General features: G+C 44.7%; 1 protein-coding gene across 1 annotated transcript in view; it reads left to right on the forward strand.

The window, feature by feature from the left end:
• The window catches only part of csmd2 (CUB and Sushi multiple domains 2), a 1,866,499-nt gene that overhangs the window by 1,794,923 nt on the left and 46,273 nt on the right, over positions 1-25,303 (forward strand). The window contains exons 60-64 of the mRNA XM_078237109.1: positions 6,935-7,108; positions 13,637-13,810; positions 14,888-14,961; positions 22,401-22,512; positions 24,437-24,616. Of these exons, the coding sequence (XP_078093235.1) occupies positions 6,935-7,108; positions 13,637-13,810; positions 14,888-14,961; positions 22,401-22,512; positions 24,437-24,616 (714 nt within the window). The remainder of the gene's footprint in view (positions 1-6,934; positions 7,109-13,636; positions 13,811-14,887; positions 14,962-22,400; positions 22,513-24,436; positions 24,617-25,303) is intronic.

Raw genomic sequence — 25,303 nt, forward strand, 5'->3', positions numbered from 1 at the left:
AATTTAGCCCTGAAAAGTATGAGGTGATACACTTTGGAAGGAGTAATTTGACAAGGAAGCACTCAATAAGCAAAATGACACTTAGAAGTTCTGTGGAACAAAGGGACCTTGATGTGTTTGTCCTTAGATCTCTGAAGGTGGAAGGGCATGTTAGTAGGGTGGTAAAAAAGAAAGGCATATGGGACACTTGCCTTTATCAATAAAGACATAGATTACAAAAGCAAGGAGGTCATGTTGGAGTTGCATAGAACTTTGGTGAGGCCACAGTTAGAGTACTGTGTGCAGTTCTGGTAGCCACATTATTGTAAGGATATGATTGCACTGGAGGGATTGCAGAGGAGATTCACCAGGATGCTGCCTGCAATGGAATATTTTAATTATGAAGAGAAGTTGGATAGGCTTGGGTTGGTTTTGTTGGAGCAGAGAAAACTGGGTTGGGGGGGGGATGTGTGTGAGGGGAGGGGGTGCAGGGAGGGGATGTGTGTGGGGGGGGCGTTGGGGGGGGCGGGGGGGAGCAACCTGATCGAGGTGTACAACATTATGAGGGCATGGACAGAGTGGATAAAGAGTAGCTATTCCGCTTAGTTGAATGGTCAGTCACACGGGGACATGAGTTCAAGGTGAGAGGCAGCAGGTTTGGGGGGATGTGAGGAAAAACCTTTTTACCCAGAGGGTGGTGAGGGTCTGGAATGCGTTGCCTGGGAGGGTGGTAGAGGCGGGATGCCTCATATCCTTTAAAAAGTACTTGGATGAGCACTTGGCACATCATAACATTCTAGGTTATGGGCCAAGTGCTGGTAAATGGGATTAGGTGGGAGGTTAGGTGTTTCTCACATGTTAGTGCAGACCCGATGGGCCGAAGGGTCTCTTCTGCACTGTATGATTCTATGAAGAGCAGGGGCAATACCAACTGCCTTCCCCTTAACTGCTTTCTTTACATACATGAGCATTGGTAATACGGTGCCCACACCATAAAACATCTGGCATAGGTAATCGGGCAGGAGTAGACCCAATTTTTTTTAACAAGTTCTTCAAAGGGCAGGAAGAGGAGGGTTCTATCTTCATACTGTTCTCCATGGGCGAAGTGGCATCCCCTCCCACCCTCAAGATACAAGCCCCACCCCTTACTTCCGACCCACCTGCAGCCTTAAATGCACCACATACCACCCACCCCTTCCTAATCTGCCCAAACCCTTCCCATCCAACGTCCCGGATATATGTTTCTGGGGATCCGTCGTGCTGCCTTCTTATTCCCTATTGCAATGCCGACTCATTCATTTTCAGAGCTTCCAGAACTCACGGAGATGCAAGTCAATCAGATTGGCCGGCAGCTCCTGGGGGCTGGACTTTTTCCCTGTGGGGGAAGGGTAAAGTCCCACTCAATCCTTGTGTGGCCCATCCCCAGCACATTATAGAAACATAGAGAATAGGAGCAGGGTGGTCTTGGGGTGGGCTCACATGGAATGCCATGCTGACTTGGTTTGCGGGGAGGGTGGGAGTGAGATATTTCCCCCTGCCACCCACCCAGTAATAATCAGCCCACAGTAAAATGGATATTGGCCAAATTTGAGCACCTAAACTGTGGTCCTGACATTTATCTGTTTTGTGGGGACCATCATTTCAATTTTTCTTGTTTACTGTTTTAAGTATATCTGACAACACCAGGTTAAAGTCCAACAGGTTTATTTGGTAGCACGAGCTTTCGGAGCGTTGCCCCTTCATCAGATGAGTGAAGAGTTCGGTTCACAAACAGGGCATGTATAGAAACAAACACAATTACAAGATCATGGTTGGAATGCGAGTCTTTGCAGGTAATCAAGTCTTAAAGGTACAGACAATGTGAGTGGAGAGAGGGTTAAGCAGAAGTTAAAGAGGTGTGAATTGTCTCCAACCAGGACAGTCAGTGAGATTTTGCAAGTCCAGGCAAGTCGTGGGGGTTACAAATAATATGACATGAACCCAAGATCCCGGTTGAGGCCGTCCTCATGTGTGCGGAACTTGGCTATCAGTTTCTGTTCAGCGATTCTGCGTTGTCGTGTGTCGTGAAGGCTGCCTTGGAGAACGCTTACCAGAAGATCAGAGGCTGAATGCCCGTGACTGCTGAAGTGTTCCCCAACAGGAAGGGAACATTCCTGCCTGGTGATTGTTGAGCGATGTTCATTCATCCGTTGTTGTAGCGTCTGCATGGTCTCCCCAATGTACTATGCCTCGGGCATCCTTTCCTGCAGTGTATCAGGTAGACAATGTTGGCCGAGTCACAAGAGTATGTACCGTGTACCTGGTGGATGGTGTTCTCATGTGAGATGATGGCATCCGTGTCGATGATCCGGCGCGTCTTGCGGAGGTTGCAGTGGCAGGGTTGTGTGGTGTCGTGGTCACTGTTCTCCTGAAGGCTGGGTAGTTTGCTGCGTACAATAGTCTGTTTGAGGTTGTGTGATTGTTTGAAGGCAAGTAGTGGAGGTGTGGGAATGGCCTTGACGTGATGTTCGTCTTCAAGCCATCGATCAACAGTTCGGACGTGCCACACTGAAAAACCGCACAGACCTCCTCAGAAGACAAACATGGGACACGGCGGACAGAGTACCCTTCGTCGTCCAGTACTTCCCCGGAGCGGAGAAGCTACGACATCTTCTCCAATGTCATGTCATCGATGAAGACGAACATCTCATCACATCGAAACAACTGCGCAACCTCAAACAGACCATTGTACGCAGCAAACTACCCCACCTTCAGGACAACAGTGACACCACGCAACCCTGCCACAGCAACCTCTGCAAGACGTGCCAGATCATCGACACGGATGCCATCATCTCAGTGAGAACACGATCCATCAGGTACACGGTACATACTCTTGTGACTCGGCCAACATTGTCTACCTGATACAGTGCAGGAAAGGATGTCCCGAGGCATGGTACATTGGCGAGACCATGCAGACGTTACGACAATGGATGAATGGACACCGCTCGACAATCACCAGGCAGGAGTGTTCTTTTCCTGTCAGGGAACACTTCAGCAGTCACGGGCATTCTGCCTCTGATCTTCGGTCAGCATTCTCCAAGGCGACCTTCATGACACATGACAACGCAGAATCGCTGAGCAGAAATTGATAGCCAAGTTCCACACACATGAGGACAGCCTTAACGGGATCTTGGGTTCATGCCACACTATCTGTAACCCCCACGACTTGCCTGGACTTGCAAAATCTCACTAACTGTCCTGGCTGGAGACAAATCACACCTCTTTAACCTGTGCTTAACCCTCTCTCCACTCACATTGTCTGTACCTTTAAGACTTGGTTACCTGTAAAGACTCTCATTCCAACTATGATCTTGTAATTGAGTTTGTGTCTATATATGCCCTGTTTGTGAACCAAACTCTTCACTCACCTGATGAAGGGACAACACTCCAAAAGCTCATGCTACCAAACACACCTGTTGGACTTTAACCTGGTGTTGTGAGACTACTTACTGTGCCTACCCCCGTCCAACGCCAGCAACTCCACATCTTAAATATATCTCCCTTTTCATATGCTCACATGAGACTGACTTGAACTTCCATCAAATATGCAATAAAGCTCAACTAAAAACATTAACAGACAGCTCCAACTGCTCTTAATTTGGATAGAGAGATTGCAAAACATAGAACAGACATGAATAAGTGGCCCCAATCTGTCACCCCTGTGACCAGTGTATTGTGCATGAATGTCCACACAAACAATCATTGTATTGGAAATAGTTGATGATGTGCTTGCTGATGAAAATCAGTCCTTCATCTTTCCAAGGCTGTTGATCCCAGAGATCTCGCAAACAACATAAGTTGTTCAATCTCTTGGATCAGTGTTATCAAGTTAAGATGAAGAAAGATCCATGCAAGAAGGAGCCAATTTGAACTGGGCAAAGCAGTTGGGGAAAGTTGACAGCATAAATGTGGGAGAGTGAGGGATAAGGAGAGAAGAGGAATGGCAGCATGAACTGATGGGGAAAAGTCAAGCATCAGTTGTTGAGGAAGGCAACTTGAGAAATAAGAGGAATTTTCCTCAATCTGCCCTACTCGTGTATCTAATTGTCTCAGGAAAAATCAAGCGACTCAAAGCACACACCTTGCAAGTTAATGGAGAAAGAACAGGCAGGTTCTTTTACAGATGTGCATTCCAACCAGCCTAATTTTACCTTGGTTTGCTGGACTCAGATGATCCATCGCACCTGGGCACAGACCCAGGTAAAACCTTCCCTGCAAATCGCCAGCATGAATTGTGCGGGTGAGGAGTTAGAGATTGGCAACCTGGCCTAGTGAGAGGAAGAAGCCTGATGAGTGCGCAAAGAAGCGGACACAACCGGAATGAACGAGGGAGGGGGTGGATGGCAAGTGTATGAGGAGAGAAGCACACGCGGGAGAAGGTGAAAGGAGAGAAATGAGCTTCCGATCACATTTTCACTGCAGCGCCACCTCATTAACATTATCCGAATCATCCAGCCTCAGCTATTCTGCTGTAGAAGCACTCATTTGTTACCCGTGGACTTCACTATTCCAGTGCTTCCCTGGCCAGCCTCCCATCTTAATCTGATCCAAAACTCTGCTACCCATGTCCAAACTTGAACCAATAAGGCACACCATCCATTCCCACTGTGCTCACTGACCTGCATTGGCTCCCAGCCTGACATCACCTCGGTTTTAAAATTCTCATCCTCGTTTTCAAATCCTGCCAGAACCAGTGGATATCCTGCAGATATCCTTCCTACATCTGCAACTTCATCCAACTATACAACCCTCTCCAATTTCTCTACTCCATCAATTCAGACCTCTTGCACAGACCACCGATTTTAATCTCCACCGTTAGTGCTTTCAGATGCTAAGGGCGTAATCTTTGGGTTTCTCTCCCTAAACTTTTCCACCTTGCTACTCCTTTTAAAAGTTTATTTATTACTCATAAGTAGGCTTACATTAACACTGCAATGAAGTTACTGTGAAAATCCCCCAGTCGCCACAATCCGGCACCTGTTTGGGTACACTGAGGAAGAATTTAGCATGGTCAATGCACCTAAACAGCACATCTTTTTGGACTGTGTTAGGAAACCGGGAGCACCCGGAGGAAACACACACAGATACAGGGAGAATGTGCAGACTCCACACAGACAGCGGCCCAAGGCGGGAATCAAACCTTGGTCCCTGGCACTGTGAAGCAGCAGTGCTAACCACTGTGCCACCGCCTCTTAAATTCGAGCTCTTTGACCCAGCCTTTGGCCATATCGTTTTGTGTGGTTTGGTGCTGAGCTTTGCTTTGGTGATGCTCCGATGACACACGTTGAGAATATTTTAATTTAACTACATTAAAAGCACTGCATAAATGCGAGTTGTTGTTGAAGAGCGACGCACGGGAGCAGGTGTTTCATGCGGACTGTTGGATTATATATTTTTTCCTATCGGAATGGAATCAGTCAACAAACGGGACCAAACTGAGTGATCACTTTCAAAATTGGCATTTTGGCTTTCAGCATTGTGTTGAACTATTTTTGTATTTTTTAATTATTGAGCCTGTGCTGCAGACAAATGAAATTTGCATTTTAATATATTCATTTCATCAGCGCAGGCTGCATCAAATAATTCTGCCCTTGGCAGCTTTATGATCAGCATCTGTTGTGCTCCTTGCAGAGTCTTTTGCCCATTTGCAGTGTTTACAAAGCTGCTTCACTGGCAACAAACAGTCCAGGTGCTTCTATTCAGCGACTACCCTGGTATTTCCAGATGTAAATTTTCCTTATCCTCTGATTTATTTTTGTGGAGAGGGATCAATTGAGTTTTCCCTTGCCTGGAAAGGGCCCTGCAGAGATCTGTGCTGGGTCCCCATGCTATTTACAATGACATTACCTTAATAAAAACACCAGAAAATGAGACATCTGCAGAGTTACTGGGTAGCAATATTAGGGGGTGCTTGAGAATATCAGACAGGATTTGATCAAGTAAGCAGATAGAGAGAGGCTCATTTTAATGTATCTTGGTTAGCAAAATTCACAAAGTAAAATGATTTTGGTGTTGACTTGTGACCCTGTTGCAAACATCCACTTAATGGGAACTCTTTCTGAACAAGGCTAATGATGGCTCGCAAAGGCTTATAGCTATAAGTCAAGTCAGCTAACATTCTGTAAATAACTGATAAATCCATGCCTGATGATGTCGAATAGAATCCTAACAGTGCAGAAGGAGGCCATTTGGTCCATCGAGTCTGCACTGACAACTATCCCACCCAGGCCCTATTCCCTGTAACCCCACATATTTACCCTGTTAATCCCCCTGACACTAAGGGGCAATTTAGCATAGCCAATCCCCCTAACCTGGAGTGTTGGAGGAAACCAGAGCACCCGGAGGAAACCCACGCAGACATGGGAAGGATGTGCAGACTCCACACACACCCGAGGCTGGAATCGAGCCCAGGTCCCTGGTGCTGTGAGGCAGCAGTGCTTGCCACTGTGCCATCCCTAAATTTCAGGAAAATTAGTCTTCCAAAGGAAATTGATACATTAAAGAGGACTGAGAGACAAGTGACTGGAATGATTCCAGGATTTACAGGTCATAATTCGAACCATTGAATGTCAGCAGTTCTAACATTGGAGAAAGTCATTAGCTTCATGTTAACTTCTCAAGTGAAGCTACTCACTCTAGTCCCATTTTCTCTGCCTTTTCTCACATCCCATGAATGCTTTATTTTCAAATCCTGGTTCAATTCTCTGTTATGCTTTAAAGACATGAGTTTCCTCTTTGCTGCTGGAATGGAGTCTTAGACAAAGAACAGCACCCCATTGTAAGGCAACACTTAATTAGCACGGCATTGGGTTCTCATATTCAATTATATTGAAATGCTGATGGTTGAATGGTGTAGCGTGTCGATGTCCTGTCACTGAAGCAATTGGAGTCTCTCATGAGTTATCCTCTTTTGCAGCGATCGTATGTCGACCTCCTCCCAGAATCCTCAACGGAATTGTCATAGGGACAGACTTCAGCTGGGGAGCCAGCATCAGTTACACCTGTACTGAGGGATACCAGCTCTCGTTACCTGCTGTGCTTACCTGCGAGGGGAATGGGACCTGGGTTGGGGAGATTCCACAGTGCTTCCGTAAGTATACAATCAATGTGCGAGATTCATTCTGACACCCATCACCAGCTTCACTTACACACAAGCCAGGTGCAGAAAGAAAGAACTCACTGTGCCGTTCACAAGCTCAGGAGGTCCCAAAGCACTTTGCAGCTAATTAAGTGCTTTTGATGTGTAAAGTTGGAAATACAGCAGTCAATTTAAGCACAGCAAGACCTTAAAAACAGTAGTTAGTTAATTTATAGAATCCCTATAGTGCAGAAGGAGCCCATTTGGCCCATCGAGTCCACACCAACTCTCTGACAAACAATGCCATCCAGAACCTATCCTCATAACCCCATATATTTTCCCCTCTAATCCCCCTAGACAATGCATCCTGGGCAATTTAGTATGGCCGATCCACCTAACCTGCACAGCTTTGGAGTGTGGGAGGAAACCGGAGCACCCGGAGGAAACCCACGCAGAGACAAGGAGAATGTGCAAACTGCACACTGACGGTCAACCTAGGCTGGAATCAGACCCAGGTCCCTGATGCTGTGAGGCAACAGTGCTAATCACTGTGCCGTCATGCTGCCCATTAATTGACCAGAAATTGAGTTTTGATGATTGCAGTGGTGTTGACTGAAGACACGTTATTGGCCAGGAGAACTCCCCTGCTCTTTTTTGAATGCTGCTGTGGGATATTGAACTGAGGACAGACCAGGGCCTTGATTTAAATTCCAAAACACGGCATGTTCTGCAGAATAGTCGAGGCTTCCTCAGTTCCAGGGTGTCAGCCAAAATTATGTGCCATGACCTTTGCACTCCAGGGCAACAGCGCTACCATTGAACCACATACTCCATGGGTTAGATGCAACGTAAAGCTTGCTTTATCCCAACCGAATGACACGTCTCAACCTCAGCTTCAGATCAGCAACCTGTACTGCAGGACTGCAACACTTCTGCTTCTCTGTGGCTCTTTTGAATAAGGCTTTAAATTTATTCTGGCTCAGACAAAATTGTGGGCAATCCTTTGCTGTCACCCAAAGCCATTAAGAACTGAGTTGGAAAGTGCGATATATTTTCCGCTTGCAGAGATCAGTCACAACCTTGGCTTGTAACCATAAAACTGTCTCTCAGATGTACACAGAGGAAGTTGGAGCATTATTGTATGGGATGATTGACAAAACAATCAGCCTGGGACACCCCATCCCCCTCCTGCCCACCCATCCATGACCATGAGAGATAGTGTTTGGGACTGACTGAGGCTCCAGCCTGGATAAAGTCCCACAGAAACAGGTCTCAGTTTAATTTCCAGTCCTCTGCTCAATTCCTGCCAGATAGCACACTGGAAGGATCATAAATTCTCATCCCCTTGAGTGTTGGGCTTTGCATACCAAGCTGCTGTTGATTTTTCATGTCATTAGTACCAAAAAATCTGCAATTTAACCCATTCTGTTAATGTTTAAATAGCGTTTGCCCTTCCTGGTCTAACCCAGCTGAAATCTGACTTTATGGTGGGGCAAACTTTCAAAGGAATATGCCTCAAGAAGATAACATTGTACCCAACGTGTGTTACATGGATCAGGGGATAATCCTATCCTTCGTAGGGAGCTCCCTGGTTGCAACTGACTGCCACGTTCCCCACATTACAACAGTGACTTCACTTAGTGCTTCATTAGCTATAAACAGCTTTGGGATGTCCAGAGGTCATGAACGACGCCACATAAATTTACTTTTTTTTTTCTTTTAGCGTTAAACTGCTTGCTAAAATGTCTTCCCTTTGTTCTCTTCTGTCTTCTGATTTTAATTTGGTTTGATTGTCACATGTATTCGTATACAGTGAAAAGTTTCTTGCGCCCTATACAGACAAAACATACCGTACACAGAGGAGGAAAGGAGAGAGTGCAGAATGTAGTGTTACAGTCATAGCTAGGGTGTACAGAAAGATCAACTTAATACGAGGTAAGTCCATTCATAGTCTGATGGCAGCAAGGAAGAAGCTGTTCTTGAGTCGGTTGGTACGTGACCTCAGACTTTTGTATCTCTTTCTCGACAGAAGAAGGTGGAAGAGAGAATGTCCGGGGTGCGTGGGGTCCTTGATTATGCTGGCTGCTTTTCCGAGGCAGCGGGAAGTGTAGGCAGAGTCAATGGATGGGAGACTGGTTTGCGTGATGGGCTGGGTTTCGTTCATGACCCTTTGTAGATTTTTACTGTCTTGGACAAAGCAGGAGTTGGTGAGAGTCATAGCAGACATGCCAAATTTCCTTAGCCTCCTGAGAAAGTAGATTTCTTAACTATAGCGTCGGCATGGAGGAACCAGGGATAGGTTTTTGGTGATCTGGACACCTAGAAACTTGAAGCTCTTGCCTGACTAAATCATATAATTGTAACAGCCTTGTCTTTCGAGTATAAAACCTTTAAATATTTGCTTTGTGCACAGCCTATCAAATGGGTTCTTCTGTGGCACCAAAAAAGGAAATGTTTTCAGCTGGCTTTTATTCAAGCTCAGGGGGGCCATGGACTCTTGTGGCTGTCACTAGTGTGTGTCGACAGTAGTCGAGTGATGAAGTACAATGTCAGGTAGACCATCCATGATTCCACCCATGCCTATAGCTCTTGGGAATTCGGCAGGCTATTTCTCTGTTTCTACTCTTTACTAAGCCTTCAACTTTTCCACTCAACCAAGGAATAACATTCATACAGTTACTTCCCAACATATGATGGTGACACCAGGAAAAGAAAGAGCTGCAGCTCTGCAAACTATGGAATAAAATGAAGGTGCCACACTATCTGTACACCTCAGTGGGCTCACAGATCATCCAGAATGATGAGTGATTAAGCTGAGGCCCCAAAGGGAAGTGCCCCCACGAGTTTAATGCTTCCCTTTTGGTTTTCAGTCATTTCCTGATATCTGGGACATTTCACTTATAGTTTTCTTTTCCATTGGAATAATAGACCTACCCCCGTTCGGAAACCCAGTGCCAATGCTATGCCATCTATCACTTCTGAGCAGTTCCTGGAGATCGTAGACATGGATGACCAAACACCAGGGAAGCGGCCCGACCTAGCTGCTCCCAAACTGAGCAATCTCTGATCAGAGGAATGGTGTTGCGATTTTCCAGCCCTACCTTCTGACAGGATCTTCCGGTCCTGCCCAAGTCAAGCCCCAAACCCCCCCCCCGCCCAACCCCCACCTCACCAGCCACTGAGAGTCCCTGGCAGCAGGTCGGATGAGCCATACAAATTGCCAGTGGTGAGCTGCCTCCGTAATGTGGGATGGTGGGGCTGGAAAATTCCAGCCAGTGTGTTTACCCCGCACGCTGGTGTAAACAGTTGACAAGACCTAAACTGTTGGAGGGGGATAATCACTGCTGACTTTCTCAGTGGATTGCAGCAGATTGATGAATGTCATGAGTTTCCACCCCTGCCAGGACCTGCAATAACTGTGGATGCCTGAAGCAGGACTCAACAACAGGGGGAAAAAGAGAAACAGACTCGGTGCTGTTGAGGCAGAACATGTCTGTCAGCCTACGTACATCGGAACGATATATGAATGTGTGGCACGGCAGAATTTTAGCCCCAGGAGTGCAGTTTTTGACAGGTCTGAAGGATAAAGGTTGGCTCCAGCTGTTTATTTTTGTCAGTTAAGTATTGTTTACTGATTTCTCCTGCACGTTCGTAGGTTCAGGATCCAAATGCCTCCACGTGAATCCAGCTTAGATGATGATTGCATTTGTACTTTTAGCTCACACATGACCTGTCTAAAGAATTTCAGATAAAGAGGACGCAAAAAGCCACACATGACTTTAGAATTGAGAGTGCGGCTTACCAGCAATAATTCATTCCATGGTTTACGTCAACCCACAGGGGAGACTAATACACAGTGGTGTTGTCACTGTACTAATGATCCCGAGGCCCAGGCTAACGCTGTGTGGACATGGGCCCAAGTGCCAACACGGTAGCTGGTGGAATTTAAGTTCAATGAATTAATCTGGAATCGGAAGCTAGTCTCAGTAATGGTGACAATGCAACTATTGTCGACTTTTGGAAATCTGCCATCCTTACCTGAACTCGGCTACATGCAAGTCTGGTCCCACAGCAATGTGCTTGCTTCCTCTGAAATGGGACTCAGTTCAAGGGCAATGAGGGATGAACAGCAATTGCTGGCCTTGCCGATGCCCCCAGAAGAATACATTTTTAAAAAACATTATAAAAGGTCCTCTGTTCACACAAACTTCCGTGGGCTACACCAGAATTCCAATTGGTTCAGCTCATCATGCCTGTCTGTAGCAGATGTACTTACTTTATGATGGCCACAAGTGGGCCCAATAATTCCATATCCCAGTGCTAATTGCCATTAGGGAAGTAGCAAATCAGCACTTTATAATGCAGCCCACACTTGAAATTATGAACCTGGATAACAGGTCAGACTTCTGGAGATGCTTTGACAGCACAGCAGGGTATCTTGGTTGAAATTCCAGTATCGTTGGAGGGCAGGAACCTCAGAAGCGTTGTTCGTGGTATAGAAACTGCTTCTGTTATTCAAATGATCACATTCTCAAGCTTTGGAATGGGGTCAGGACCAGAGTGGATAAGTGGTCTGTGTTTGTGGCAATGAAAAAGGGTTTGCTGAATGCTCTAAATCAAGTATGGGTTTGAAAAGCTAAAATAAATAAACTGTCTTTCAGACCTTTCATAGCAGGGTATTGGCACAACAAAACCATTTCCTGAGTGATTTGAGAGACTGGAGGAAGCTAGGCTTATTAGATTAATAGAATCCTTACAGTGCAGAAAGAGGCCCATTGAGTCCGCACCAACAACAACCCCATCCAGGCCCTATCCCCGTAACCCCCACCTATTTACCTTGCCAATCCCCCTGACACTAAGGGGCAATTTAGCATGGCCAATCAACCTAACCCGCTCATCTTTGGAGTGTGGGAGGAAACCAGAGCACCCAGGGGAAAATCCACGCAGGCACGGGGAGAACGTGCAAACTCCACACAGACAGTGACCCGAGGCTGAAATTAAACTTGGGTCCTGGCACTGTGAGGCAGCAGTGATAACCACTGTGCCACCGTGCTGCCCTAAAAGGAAATGACTGAGTGGGAATATTACAAAATCAAAGCGTTGTCATTGACTTTGACTTGGGATAGCCTATTTAATTCAACATTTCAAAATATACAGCTATGATCAGAGCTATGTCCCCATCCTAACAATGCAAATGTTTGTTCAGTTATCCCTGGGCAAATTTACTTGCAGGAGGAACATGGCCACATAATTGAAATGTAAACATGCCGTGCGATTTATTCAGTTAGATGTGCAAGACAGGCAGCACCTACTGAACTGAGTTGACAATTATTTGTACCTAACAAGCTTCAAGAAATCATGTTTATGTCAGGTGAGCTGTCCAAATCGGAATATATTTGGAAGCTTCAAAAGTGATGGCCCAAGTCAGTCAGGTCCGACAGCTGAAAATATATATTTTTAAAAACCGTGTACTTAAAAGTTAATGACAAAATTGTAGCCTGGTTCAAAGATTGTGTTCGTTCATTGTATTCTTTCTGAAATTTGGTCGGTATTATATCGAATGTAAATTTATATGTGGTTCGAGAAATTTGCTTGTTGATGTCTGCTCTGCTTTCATTCCACTTCTCAAAGGCAGAATAAATCTCCAAGGGAAACGCATGATAAACCCAATAGCTGAAAAATTTACAGGAAGGTATCTATTTATTATCCTGGGCTCGCAAGCTGAAACTTGCCTATATATTTTCTAATGAATACTTTTGAGACCTTGGAGAGCTAAGCCTCATTTATGGAAATAATATCACATATAAAAGCCAAAGTATATGGAGTAATGGAATAGAAAAGACTCAAGGGCATAATGGGAATCCCACTGAAGTACGTAGAATGGTAAAAGGTAAATCTGAAAAATCACTTCAAATTAAATCAGAATGTCAGAACAAAGGGGAGTAATCTCAAGCTGGCAGAATAATAACTTGGACTAATATCAGAAACTTCATACAAAGAACGATCAGTTCTTGGAAAAGACTTCTGATTAATGCGAGAAAGAAAAAAATCCTTGCTCATTTCAGAACCACTTGGTTTTGTGATGGGAGACAGGAGAATTTTCAGGATGGATCAGCTACGATGAGTTGACTTGCCTGTTCTTGCTTGCTTCTAACTTGTAATCGTATTAAGACCCAGCACGACCTTTACACTGTCAAGAGCACTAAAGATGGTCTTCATATAACGCACTGAAGCACATGGTTGACAGATTGTTAGATCCTCACAAGGGATTAGCTTAAGCTGCAGCTCTATACTTCAGTAGATGTTCATCATTAGAATCAGAGCCCTCTGAGACTCGTATCTCCTACTCCTCAATAGTCAGCTCCCTTTCCTAAGCTCAAGCCCAGGTAGATCAAGGTTCAAGACAGGCAAGATGATATCTTTTTTAACCCAGCCATGACCTGACGGTCAATCAATGTACCATTTCAAAGATGAACATCTCCGTGATTGTGTTTTCTGAGTACTGATTCTTGCCTTTCGCCTGTCCCTCTGCTCCTCCAGCTGTGTTTTGCGGAGACCCAGGAATTCCAGCTCAGGGAAGGCGAGAAGACAGGGGATTTACGTACAAATCTGCTGTTTTCTTCACCTGTAATCCACCCTTGGTACTAGTGGGATCGTCTCGAAGGTTTTGCCAGTCTGATGGTGTCTGGAGTGGAACTCAGCCAACCTGCATGGGTAAATGATGGAAAATGTTTCTCTGTAAAAGTTTATTTTTAAGTGAGAGACTCAACTTGGAGACTAAGCATTGCCTGGGCCATATTTTTATGTTTGTGGCACCAACAGAATCTGATTATCCAATGTTTCCGCAAATAACATTTTGTGATATTTACGTGCTTTGAGATATCCAGTCAATGTGAAAGGCACTATGTAAATGCAAGTCTTTCATTTTTGCCTCCCATTTCAATGCTAATAAGTTTAAGTTTATTTATTAGTGTCGCAAGTAGGCTTACATTAACACTGCAATGAAGTTACTGTGAAAATCCCCCAGTCGTCACACTCCGGCACCTGTTCAGGTACACTGAGGGAGAATTTAGCATGGCCAATGCACCTAACCAGCTCATCTTTCAGACTGTGGGAGGAAACAGGAGCACCTGGAGGAAACCCACGCAGACACAGGGAGAACGTGCAGACTTCTCACAGACAGTGATCCAAGCCGGAAATCGAACTCCAGTCCCTAGCACTATGAGGCAGCAGTGCTAACCACTGTGCCATTGTAGAATTATAGAATCCCTGCAGTTCAGAAGGAGGCCATTTGGCCCATAGAGTTTGCACCGACCACAATCCCACTCAGACCCTATTCCCGTAACCCCACATATTTACCCTGTTAATCACCCTGACAGGGTGAATTTAGCATGGCCAATCAACCTAACCCACACATCTTTGGACATCGTCAAGTGTGTAAGAAATGATTTTCAATTTTGAGTGATTGAGAGGGTCTGCAAGTAACCTCTTTTATGATTTTCTTTTGGTTCCCTCCCGACCTCCTCTGATGCAGTGTCAGCTGGCTACTGATTGAATAAGCAGGAATTTTGAATGGAACTGTTTCAATCCCCTTCCCCTTACCACGGTGTCCCCTTAGTCTTTTAAGTTGTAATACCCTACAGTTTCCTTGCACACTCCAGATTTACCAGGTTGCAGCACAAGGATGAAATATCATTGCATTTTATTCTTATGTGGTTCTTTTTTCAAATTTTGATTTGAATGTTGAATTATTTTGAATGGCACATTAACCTCATGTCTGTTTCTCTTAAGATTCAACACACACCACTTGTGTTGACCCAGGGGTACCCATTTTTGGAATACAGAACAATTCCCAAGGTTACCAGGTAAGTGGTACAGACACAGTTGCACCAAATAAATGTCACACAGTATTTGCCAGTTTAAACAGGGATGGCTGACCTCACTAACACTGCAATGGTTAATGATGAAGTGCAAAGATAGTCAATTATGGCCATTATAGTGAGACAATCTGCTGATACCTGGAGTGGGGCTCAGACAAACTGTAGAAGTAAATGATGGGAAATATTTCTCTGCAAAAGTCTCATTCAGTGAGAACTCAGTTTGGGTAATCAAATATTGCCTGGACTGTATTGTTAGAATTCTGGTACTATCTAAGGGTTAAAATGACAAGGCTGGAGAGAACAACAGCATATATTGGTATTATGTTACAACATATATTTAGAAACAAGATGAGGAGGAATTTCTTCAGCCAGAGGGTGGTGAATCTATGGGATTCATTGCCACAGAAGGCTGTGGAGGCCAGGTTATTGAGTATATTTAAGACAAAGATAGGTTCTGGATTGGTAAGGAGATCAAAGGTAATGAGGAGAATAGGGTTGAGAAACCTAGCAGCCATGATTGAATGGTGGAACAGACTCAATGGACCGAATGGCCTAATTCTGCTCCTATATCTTGTGGTCTTATATGCAGCATATATTGATGTATATCACAACATAGCATCTTCAACATTAAATATACCATGATTTTCTTGCATTTGTCAATGGGATGTGCTCATCTCCAGCAAGGCCAACATTTATTACCCATCCTTAATTGCCCTTGAGGAGGTGATGGCGAGTCATCATCTTGAACCACTATAGTGCATGTGGTAAAACAGCACTTCAAAGAATAGCAGTTTCACCACACGCACTGGGCGGCATGGTGGCACAGTGGTTAGCACTGCTGCCTCACCACGCCAGGGACCTGGGCTCGATTCCCGTTTTGGGTCACTGTCTATGTGGAGTTTGCACATTCTCCCTGTGTGGGTTTCCTCCGAGTGCTCTGCTTTCCTCCCACAGTCCAAAGATGTGCGGGTTAGGTGGATTGGCCATGCTCAATTGCCCCTGAGTGTCAGGGAACTAGTTAGGGTAAATGCATGGGGGGGGTTATGGGGATAGGGCCTGGGTGGGATTGTGGTCGCTGCAGACTCGATGGGCCGAATGGCCTCCTTCTGCACTTGTAGGATTCTATGATTCTATGGTTTTAATGCTGTTAGGTCACTTCAGAAGGCAGTTTTGAGCCGATTGGGTTAAGCTAATCCTGGAGTCACACATAGGGCAGACTGGCTAAAGATGGCAGATTTCATTCCTTAAAGGACATTCGTGAACCATTTCAGATGTTATGACAATTCAGGTTGTTTTCACTGAATTCAAATTCTCAAGTTCTCATTTTCTTGATTGGTAGCTCAGTATTCTAGATTAGTATCCTGGTAATAGAACCATTATGCCACCATACAGAACATAGTAATGCTGGCAGTAGATATGCGATTATTATTATCTATTAAAAATACATACGGTATCCTCAGTTTTATGAATAGTGGCATGGAGTACAAAAGCAAGGAAGTTATGCTGAACCTTTATAAAACATTGGTTCAGCCTCAACTGGAGTATTGTGGCCAATTCTGGGCACTGCACCTTCGAAAGGCTTTAGAGAGAGTGCAGGAAAGAGTTACAAAAATGGTTCCAAGGGCAAGGGACTTAAGTAATATGGATGGATTAGAGAAACACTAAAGTATAATTGAATTATTAATGGTGCATTGAATCACAAATATTGTTGAACAGCCTCTCTGGAAATTTAATTTTACAGCTGTCAATTCAGCATTTAATTTGTGTTGAAGGATTTTTTATAATGTTTTTCTACTTTGTGCCTCTTCTAATTCTCTTTCTTCACCCCTTCATTCTTTCCCTCTTGTTAATTCACTTTCTGAACATGATTTAGATTTAGTCTGTAGTTCATAGTTTCTTCTCCCTGGCTTCAACTCTGCATGCGGCGGTGGAGATTTTTCAACTGGTTGAAGGGCCACACTGTTGCTAGCTCCGCTCACACATCCCCCGTGGAGTGGGAGTGGTGCTGTGCTGGATAATATGCCCGATGACAGCAAACCTTTACTCAAAAGACTCCAAAAACTGTGGGGAGCAGTCAGCATAGTGAATGGCAAATGCCGTTCCTTCACCCACTGACTGCAAAATCGGGGCATTATTTCTCTTGCAAGTAGGCCCTTAGAAGAGTACATTGAAATGTGAGCTCCAGGACATATTTTACTGACTGATGGTGGTTTTTACAGAGATCACCTCAGCAGCTGTAAATCCTACCATAATATTCGCGCACATTTCTGTGGATGACTTGGCTGACCTGGACATAGTTCCATACTCCTTTGCCCCTTACTTCAACTCAAAACACCCTGCTGTCCATCTTTAATGATTCAGAATTTTTTACTCCCTTCCCTGCACAGATCTCTTTGCTACACATGTTACCCAAAACCATTTCTCTGTTTTTACACCGAATGACACCTGGGGCAGAATTTTCCCTTCCCTCCTGCCGCGTGGATCGTAGTGGGCAGGGTGGGGGGGAGGGGAGGGGGGTGAAACATGCAAAGGTCTCTTGACCTCGGGCAGGACTTCCTGGTCTTAGAACAAGCATGGCCGGAAAATCCCGCCCCTACTCTTTGGGGATTTTGTCACCCATTATCCTGCCCTGCATGTTTGGCCCACATATTCACATCATCACACAAATACGATGATTGCCAATCAGTCCCTCATTCCATTTCCCTTACATATCCCCACACACCACTCTCTTCTGTCTTTTAAAATATCCTTCCTAACACTTTACAAACCCTTTCGACCTCTAAAGTGTGACCACATGCAACAATATCAATGCCTCCCTATCTGCAGTCAAACTGATATCAAATTCCTCTCTCGCCTTTCCTTCCTCCATAGAAATCATACAAGCATACAAACCCTACAATGCAGAAAGGCCATTTGGCCCATCGAGTCTGTACCGACCACAATCCCACCCAGGACCTACCCCCATATTCACCCGCTAATCCCTCTAACTTGTGCATCTCAGGACACGAAGGGGAAATTTTAGCATGGCCAATCAACCTAACCCGCACATCTTTGGACTGTGGGCGGAAACCGGAGCACCTGGAGGAAACCCACGCAGACACGAGGAGAATGTGCAAACTACACAAAGACAGTGACCCGAGCCGGGAATCGAACCCAGGTCCCTGGAGCTGTGAAGCAGTAGTGCTCACCACTGTGCCACCGTGCCGCCCCAATGTTCCTCCAACATCCATCAACTGCAGACGTTATCTTCACCCGTGTATGCTTGGCTCCAATTTCATCAATCACCATGACTGTTGGTGTCCTCTTGAGTTCTGAACTAAACTACTTACCTCCACGTCTGCCACTGCAGATTGCGTTCTTCCACATTCAGAATATTCTTCCGAGACGCAAAGCCTGCCGCAGGTTCTTATTCAAACACTGCACCTCATCTGCTAAGCTCAGATGAGCTACAACACTAGTATCTACCTTACAGTGTGGAACATTGTCCGGGTATGCCCTGTTCACAAAGCAGAACAAAATCCAGTTTAGCCATAACCGCCCCATCAGTCTACCCTCAAGTACCAGCAAAGTAATGGAAGGTGTCATTGACAATAATATTGAACAGCACTTAGACAGCATTAACTTTCTCACTGTTCCGCAGTTTGGCTTCTGCCAGTGCCATTCTGCCCTCACCCACATATTCAATATAGGTCCAGTCATGTACAAATGAGCTGAATTGAATAAGTAAGTTGAGATGACTGCTCTTAATGTCAAAGCAGCCTTTGACCCAAGGTGTCATTAAGGACCTTTGACCAAATTTGAACTCAATGTGAATCAGAGGGAAAACTTTCCTTTTGTTGTAGCCATACCTAACACAAAGGAAGATGGTTGTGATTGTTGGAAGCCAATTATATCAGCCCCAGGATAATGCAGAGGAGTTCCTCAAGGTGGTGTCCTAGGCCCACACATCTTCATCTGCTTCATCAATGATCTTCCTTCCATCGTGAGGTCAGGAGTGAGGATGTTTGCTGATATTCAGTATCATCCTCAGATACTGAAGCAGTACATGCCTGCATGCAGCAACATTCAAGTTTGGGTTGATAAGTGCCAAGTGACATGCATGCCACAAAAGTCATGATGTGGAGATGCCGGCGTTGGACTGGGGTAAACACAGTAAGAAGTTTAACAACACCAGGTTAAAGTCCAACAGGTTTATTTGGTAGCAAATGCCTTTGTGGCTTTTGCTACCAAATAAACCTGTTGGACTTTAACCTGGTGTTGTTAAACTTCTTACTGTGCCACAAAAGTGCCAGGAAATGAACATCTCTGACAAGAGAAAATTTAACCATCCCCCCCATGACAATCAATGGCACTGCATCAGATTCCCCACTATCAACCCCTGAGGAGTTCACCATTTACCAGCAACTGAACTGGAACAGCCAACTGTAGCTTGAAGGGCAGGTTCGAGGCTGGGAATTCTGCAATGAGTAACTCACCTTTTGACTCCCTGTAGCCTGTCCACCATCACAAGGCATGAGTCAGGATTATGATAAAATCTTCTCCACTTGCCTGGATGAGTTCAGTTCCAACAGAATTCAGGAAACTGACATTAACCAAGACAAAGCAGCCCGTATGATCAGGAATCTATCCGCCAGCTTAAACGTTCCCACCCTCCACCACCAGTGTTTACCACATACAAGATACACTGTAACCTCTACCAACTAGGATAAGGGCAGCCAGTACATGGGAACATTACTACCTGCAAGTTTCCATACAAGCCACTCACTATCCTGACTTGGATTCTTTTACTGCCAATGGCTCAGAAACCAGAAACTCCCTAACAACACTGTTGGTGCACCGATATTACCTATATGGGCTACGACGGTTCAAGAAGGCTGCGCACAACCACCTTCGCAAGGACAATTAGGGATAGGCAACAAGTGCTGGCCTTATCAGTGAGGCTCATATACCAAGAAAGAATATGGAGCTACTTGATAGGCTCCACTGGTGCTCCATGCTGACTTCTACTTTAAATCACTTCATGACCTCACTGTACTTCATCTGAGTGATCTTCTGCAATTATACCTCCATACCCACCCTGCATTCCTCTCACTTAGTTCGCTGTCCCCTATTCTTCACCAGCGGGGGAAACTTAATCAGTCAATGTACCCTCGCCCTCTGGAATCCTATCCCCAAATCATTTTGCCTCACTACTTCCCTCCCTGCTTTTAAATGCCTCCTACATACCCATCTGTGAACTGTGATAAACTGTGCTTTCAGTCTCTTCCCACACCCCTCTCATCCGAGATCATGTTTTTCCTTGTTTGATGCCCACCACATCCTTGTGTGCATGCAGTAGATATTTGCAGTTAAATGTGGTAGCAGCAGAGTGCACAATGTGCAGCTATCATATTTAATCATGATTATGTATGGTATTGATGATTTCAAAGAATTAAATAATTAAAATTTTAAAAATGATTTGGAGATAAGATAATCACACATTCTTTCACAGAAACCACATGATATCCACGGTAGCACAGTGGTTAGCACAGCTGCCTCACAGTGCCAGGGACCCGGGTTCGATTCCCGGCTTGGGTCACTGTCTGCACGTTCTCCCCATGTCTGCGTGGGTTTCCTCCGGGTGCTCCAGTTTCCTCTCACAGTCCGAAAGACGTGCTGGTTAGGTGCATTGGCCATGTTAAATTCTCCCTCGGTGTACCTGAACAGGAGTGTGGTGACTCAGGGATTTTCACAGTAACTTCATTACAGTTTTAATATAAGCCTATTTGCGACACTAATAAATATATATTAAAACTTAAACAGAGTAAGTGTGTTAGTCGGCCATATTCAACCCAGATATTGGCCGGGATTTTGCGACCTCGCTTGGGTGAGGCTCGTAAAATCCCGCCCGAGGCCAACGGAGAATTCCATCCTGCGAGCCTCACCTGCCCTGATTCTGGCATGTCGATAAAATTCCAGCCATAATGTTAACGATACTGCATACCTAACTGAAAATTGCTTTTATTTTTGTTCCACACACATACGTATATCCACCCTTGTGTTTGGCCCAAAGGCGAGCGGGGATGATTTTGCTGTCCATTACACTCCAAATGGGTCATCCGAAGACCTAAACAAAAACATTTAAATCACTGTGGCGATGGTCACTAGGGAGAGACTTTCTGTGCCAGTGATCCTTAATAAGGGAACCTGCTTGTATTTTCCTGGGGGTTGATCTTGGCACCAGTTTTATTGTGATTACGACCAATAAAAGTGAAACAGGCATGGTAGAAATGCTGGTAATTTCCCAACAGTGATGCTCCCATTCAAGATCAGCTTAATTGCAAGCGAGAATTCAGAAGTAATTACCGGAGACAATCCACTGGTTTATGAAGCAGTGGAGTCTTGCCATTGGAAGTCTCTCACGAGAACAAATACTTCACTCTGCTCCTGGGTACAAGCACCAGTAAATAAAAATCATGATTTACGAACTTAATCTCATCAAAGGAGCTCATTGAAATAATAATAAGGATCCACGATGTTCAATATTATTGCTCGACTATTCATCCAGAAACTCAGCCAATGTTCTGGGGACCCAGGTTCAAATCCCGCCACGGCAGATGGTGGAATTTGAATTCAGCAAAAGATATCTGAAATTAAAATAATGATGACCATGAAAACATGTTTGATTGTCAGGCAGTGAATAGTACTGCAGAGATCTGTGTTAGGATCCCAACTGTTCCAATTATATATTAATGAGTTGGAAGAGGGAACTAAATGTATTATCTCCAAATTTGCAGATGATGCAGAGTTGGGTGGGAGAGTGAGCTGTGAGGAGAATGCAGAGATTCTTCAGAGTGATTCGGACAGGCTGAGTGTGTGGGCATCTGTATGGCTGATGCAGTATAATGTGGAAAAAAGTGAGGTCGTCTACTTGGTAGCAATAATAGGAAGACAGATTATTACTTGAATGGGTGTAAGTTGAGAGAGGTGGATACTGAGTGGGACCCTGGTGTCCTCATGCAACAGTGGCTGAAAGTAAGCGCACAGGTACAGCAGTAAAGACGGCAGATGTAAAGTTTGCCTCCATAGTGATAGGATTTGAGTATAGGAATAGAAATCTTTTACTGCAGTTGTATAGGCTGTTGTTGAGGCCACATGTTGAGTATATCTGGTTCACTAATGTACCTTCAGGGAAGGAAATCTGCCGTCCTTACCTGGGCTAGCATACATGTGATTCCAGAGCCACAGCAATGTGGTTGACTCTCAACTGCCCTCGGGCAACTAGCAATGGGCAATAAATGCTGGCCAGCCAGCAATACCCATTTCCCACGAACAAATTTTTAAAAAGTCACATTATGAAATATGTACATTTCTAAATTGGATGGATATTTGAAACCTCCATTCATTTCTGGTTTACTAACACATACTTGTGCATTCTGAGACAGGTTGGAAGTACAGTGGGCTTCAAGTGCCAGAAAGGTTATCTTCTTCTTGGGTCAACCACAAGGACATGCGTCGCCAATCTTACCTGGAGTGGCATTCAACCAGAATGTATTTGTAAGTCCTTTTTTGGGTCTTGATTAAATCAGTGGAATTTGTTGCAAAGTTCACACTCCCTTGATTTAACAGTTTACGACCGGAAAATGAAAAATCGATTCGCTCATGCATCCTGCTTGTTGGTGCAGAGTGTCATCAGTTAGTGCTGAAATATGTCAAAATATGGGCAATTCCTTAATGCTCAGGACAAATTTCTGATTGCAACTATATTGGTCCATGAATTCATGAATCCACATACTTCCTTTCTTGAATAGCCTTTTTGATCGCCCTCTCACTCAAAGAAAGCATTTCATTTGCTGATGTAAACAACAAAAGTGCACTTTCATGTCTTGTGAAATTCACCCTTGTGGTTGCTGGTGCACAGAAAAGATGTGAAGAAAACATGTTGATGACTCAGCTGTGAGCTTCTCATGACCTGACATTGACTCAGCAAGGAATTTAGTTTATCCTTGTTCACTTCTCCACGACTGGGCTTTGGTGTGGCTCTGATTCTATCCTCATGTTTCCTGCTAGCTTATTATAAAGTTATAGGATGCATTTTCCACTTTTGTCTCTGCCATTTCCTAATGTAAAGAGTGACAGCCAATCAGAAATTGCCTCAAAGAGGCAGAATGAGTAAGCGGGGGTTTGGGCTGACGTTCTGGTACATTTTACCTGAAAAATGATTTCCTTGCTTTGGAAATTGGAGTGTTTGTACATTGAGTAGGTACCATTGAGATCATCCACTCCAAACGAGGCAGAAGGGATCTATTGCTGATTTTGCTCTGGCAATGCCAGATGGGTGCCCACTCAATAGAAAGTGAAGGATACTGTGTTTAGTTTTGCTCAGATCGTAGAACCTCAGAAGGCACAGTGGTTAATACTGTTGCCTCACAGCGCCAGGGACACAGGTTCAATTCCAGCCTTGGGTCACTGCCTGTGTAGAGTTTTCACGTTCTCCCCGTGTCTGCGTGGGTTTCCTCTGGGTACTCCGGTTTCCTCCCACAGTCCAAAGATGTGCAGGTTAGTTTGTTTGGCCGTGCTAAATTGCCCATTCGTGTCCGGGGGACTAGCAGGATAAATACGGGAGGTTACGGGGATAGTACCTAGGTGGGATTGTTGTCGGTGCAGACTCAATGGGCAGAATAGCTTCTTTCTGCACTGTAAGGATTCTAAGATGAAACTGGAAAGAAATACTTTGTACATACCAAGCACTATATTTGGGGTTCAAATGCATTGTGGTGCTGTTACTGGATAAGACAAGGAAGGTTCATTCCTGCTGCTGAAGTAGAGCAGAAGATGAATTCCCCACTCCCCACCCCCTACCACTGGGTCTGTCCAGGGATGAGGTTAGCCTGAACTAAGGGACTGGCTGAACTATTTAAAAGACCCAAACTAAAAAGATCGATGCAGATGATTATCAGGGAGAGCACAGTTCATGTGTACTTTATCTCACGAATGGCCAGATGAAAATATACTGAGAATCAGAACCTATTTCTTTCTAATGGAAAGCAAATTTTGCAGCCCCGTATTTTCAGAGATGTCAGTAGCAGCCAGTGTTTCAAGATGTAACGTGTTATCAGTATTGGTGTATCCTTGTATCCGTAGTCATGCACAGGAAGCAGTGACTGTTCTCACTGCCCTGCTTGATAATTGCAAATAATGCAGCTGAAATTACTGCCCAGAATGCACGCTTTAAATCTGAAGTTCTATTTAAGTTACCAACCGAGCATAATCAACTATTTAATGGACGGTCGTTTTCTATCATGTGGCTTTCAGGATCATAAAATTACCTAAATTTAATAAGGAGATCAGGGGTTATGGGGAAAAGGCAGGAGAATGGGGATGAGAAAAATATCAGCCATGATTGAATGGCGGAGCAGACTCGATGGGCCGAGTGGCCTAATTCTGCTCTTATGTCTTACGGTCTAAATTTGCTTTTCAGCACACCACTGTAAGCAACCTGAGACTCCTCCTTACGTGACTGTGGGATCCATCGATTTGCCTTCACTGGGATACACTTTGATATACACATGTCAGTCTGGCTTCTACCTTACTGGAGGGTCAGAGCATCGAACCTGTCGGCCTGATGGAAGCTGGACAGGAAAACAGCCTCTCTGTTATGGTAAGCTCTTCAAAAGGCCTGTTTGCTATATCAGTGGCTTGCATATGGAGAATAATGCCTGTGCTTTAAAGAGAGAACCTCATTATTGGTTGTGTCACTTCACCTAATAACTAATCAGTTTGGTTCTGTCTTAAGATATGTCAATTTGAGTGAATGTTAATTTCATTTGGGGGAAGAGGTTTGCCTGAAATAGCGACTCAATCGTGTGAGAGCGGTGAAATGTTAATTTCAGTTACATGTACGGCTGCAGCATTGTGTATTAGATCTGTTCTCTCTCACTCTCAGGTACATTTACAGTTCAACTGGTGTTTTAAGTTTAAGCTTAAGTTTATTTATTAGTGTCACAAGTCGGCTTACATTAACACTGCAATGAAGTTACTGTAAAAATCCCCTCGTCGCCACACTCTGGCGCCTGTTCAGGTACACTGAGGGAGAATTTTAGCATGGCTAATGCACCTAACCAGCCCATCTTTCAGACTGTGGGAGGAAACCGGAGCACCCGGAGGAAACTCACGTAGACACAAGGAGAAGGTGCAGACTCCACACTGCACCTTCTCCTTGTGTCCACGTAACAGTGACCCAAGCTGGGGATCGAATCTTGGCACTGGTGAGTCAGCAGTGCTAACCACTGTGCCACCATACTGTATCAGGGAAGAGTGATTTGCTTCTCTTCAGATGCTGTCAGAA

This window comes from Mustelus asterias, chromosome 21 (genome assembly GCF_964213995.1).
Source record: "Mustelus asterias chromosome 21, sMusAst1.hap1.1, whole genome shotgun sequence".
In the NCBI taxonomy this organism is placed as follows: Eukaryota; Metazoa; Chordata; class Chondrichthyes; order Carcharhiniformes; family Triakidae; genus Mustelus; species Mustelus asterias.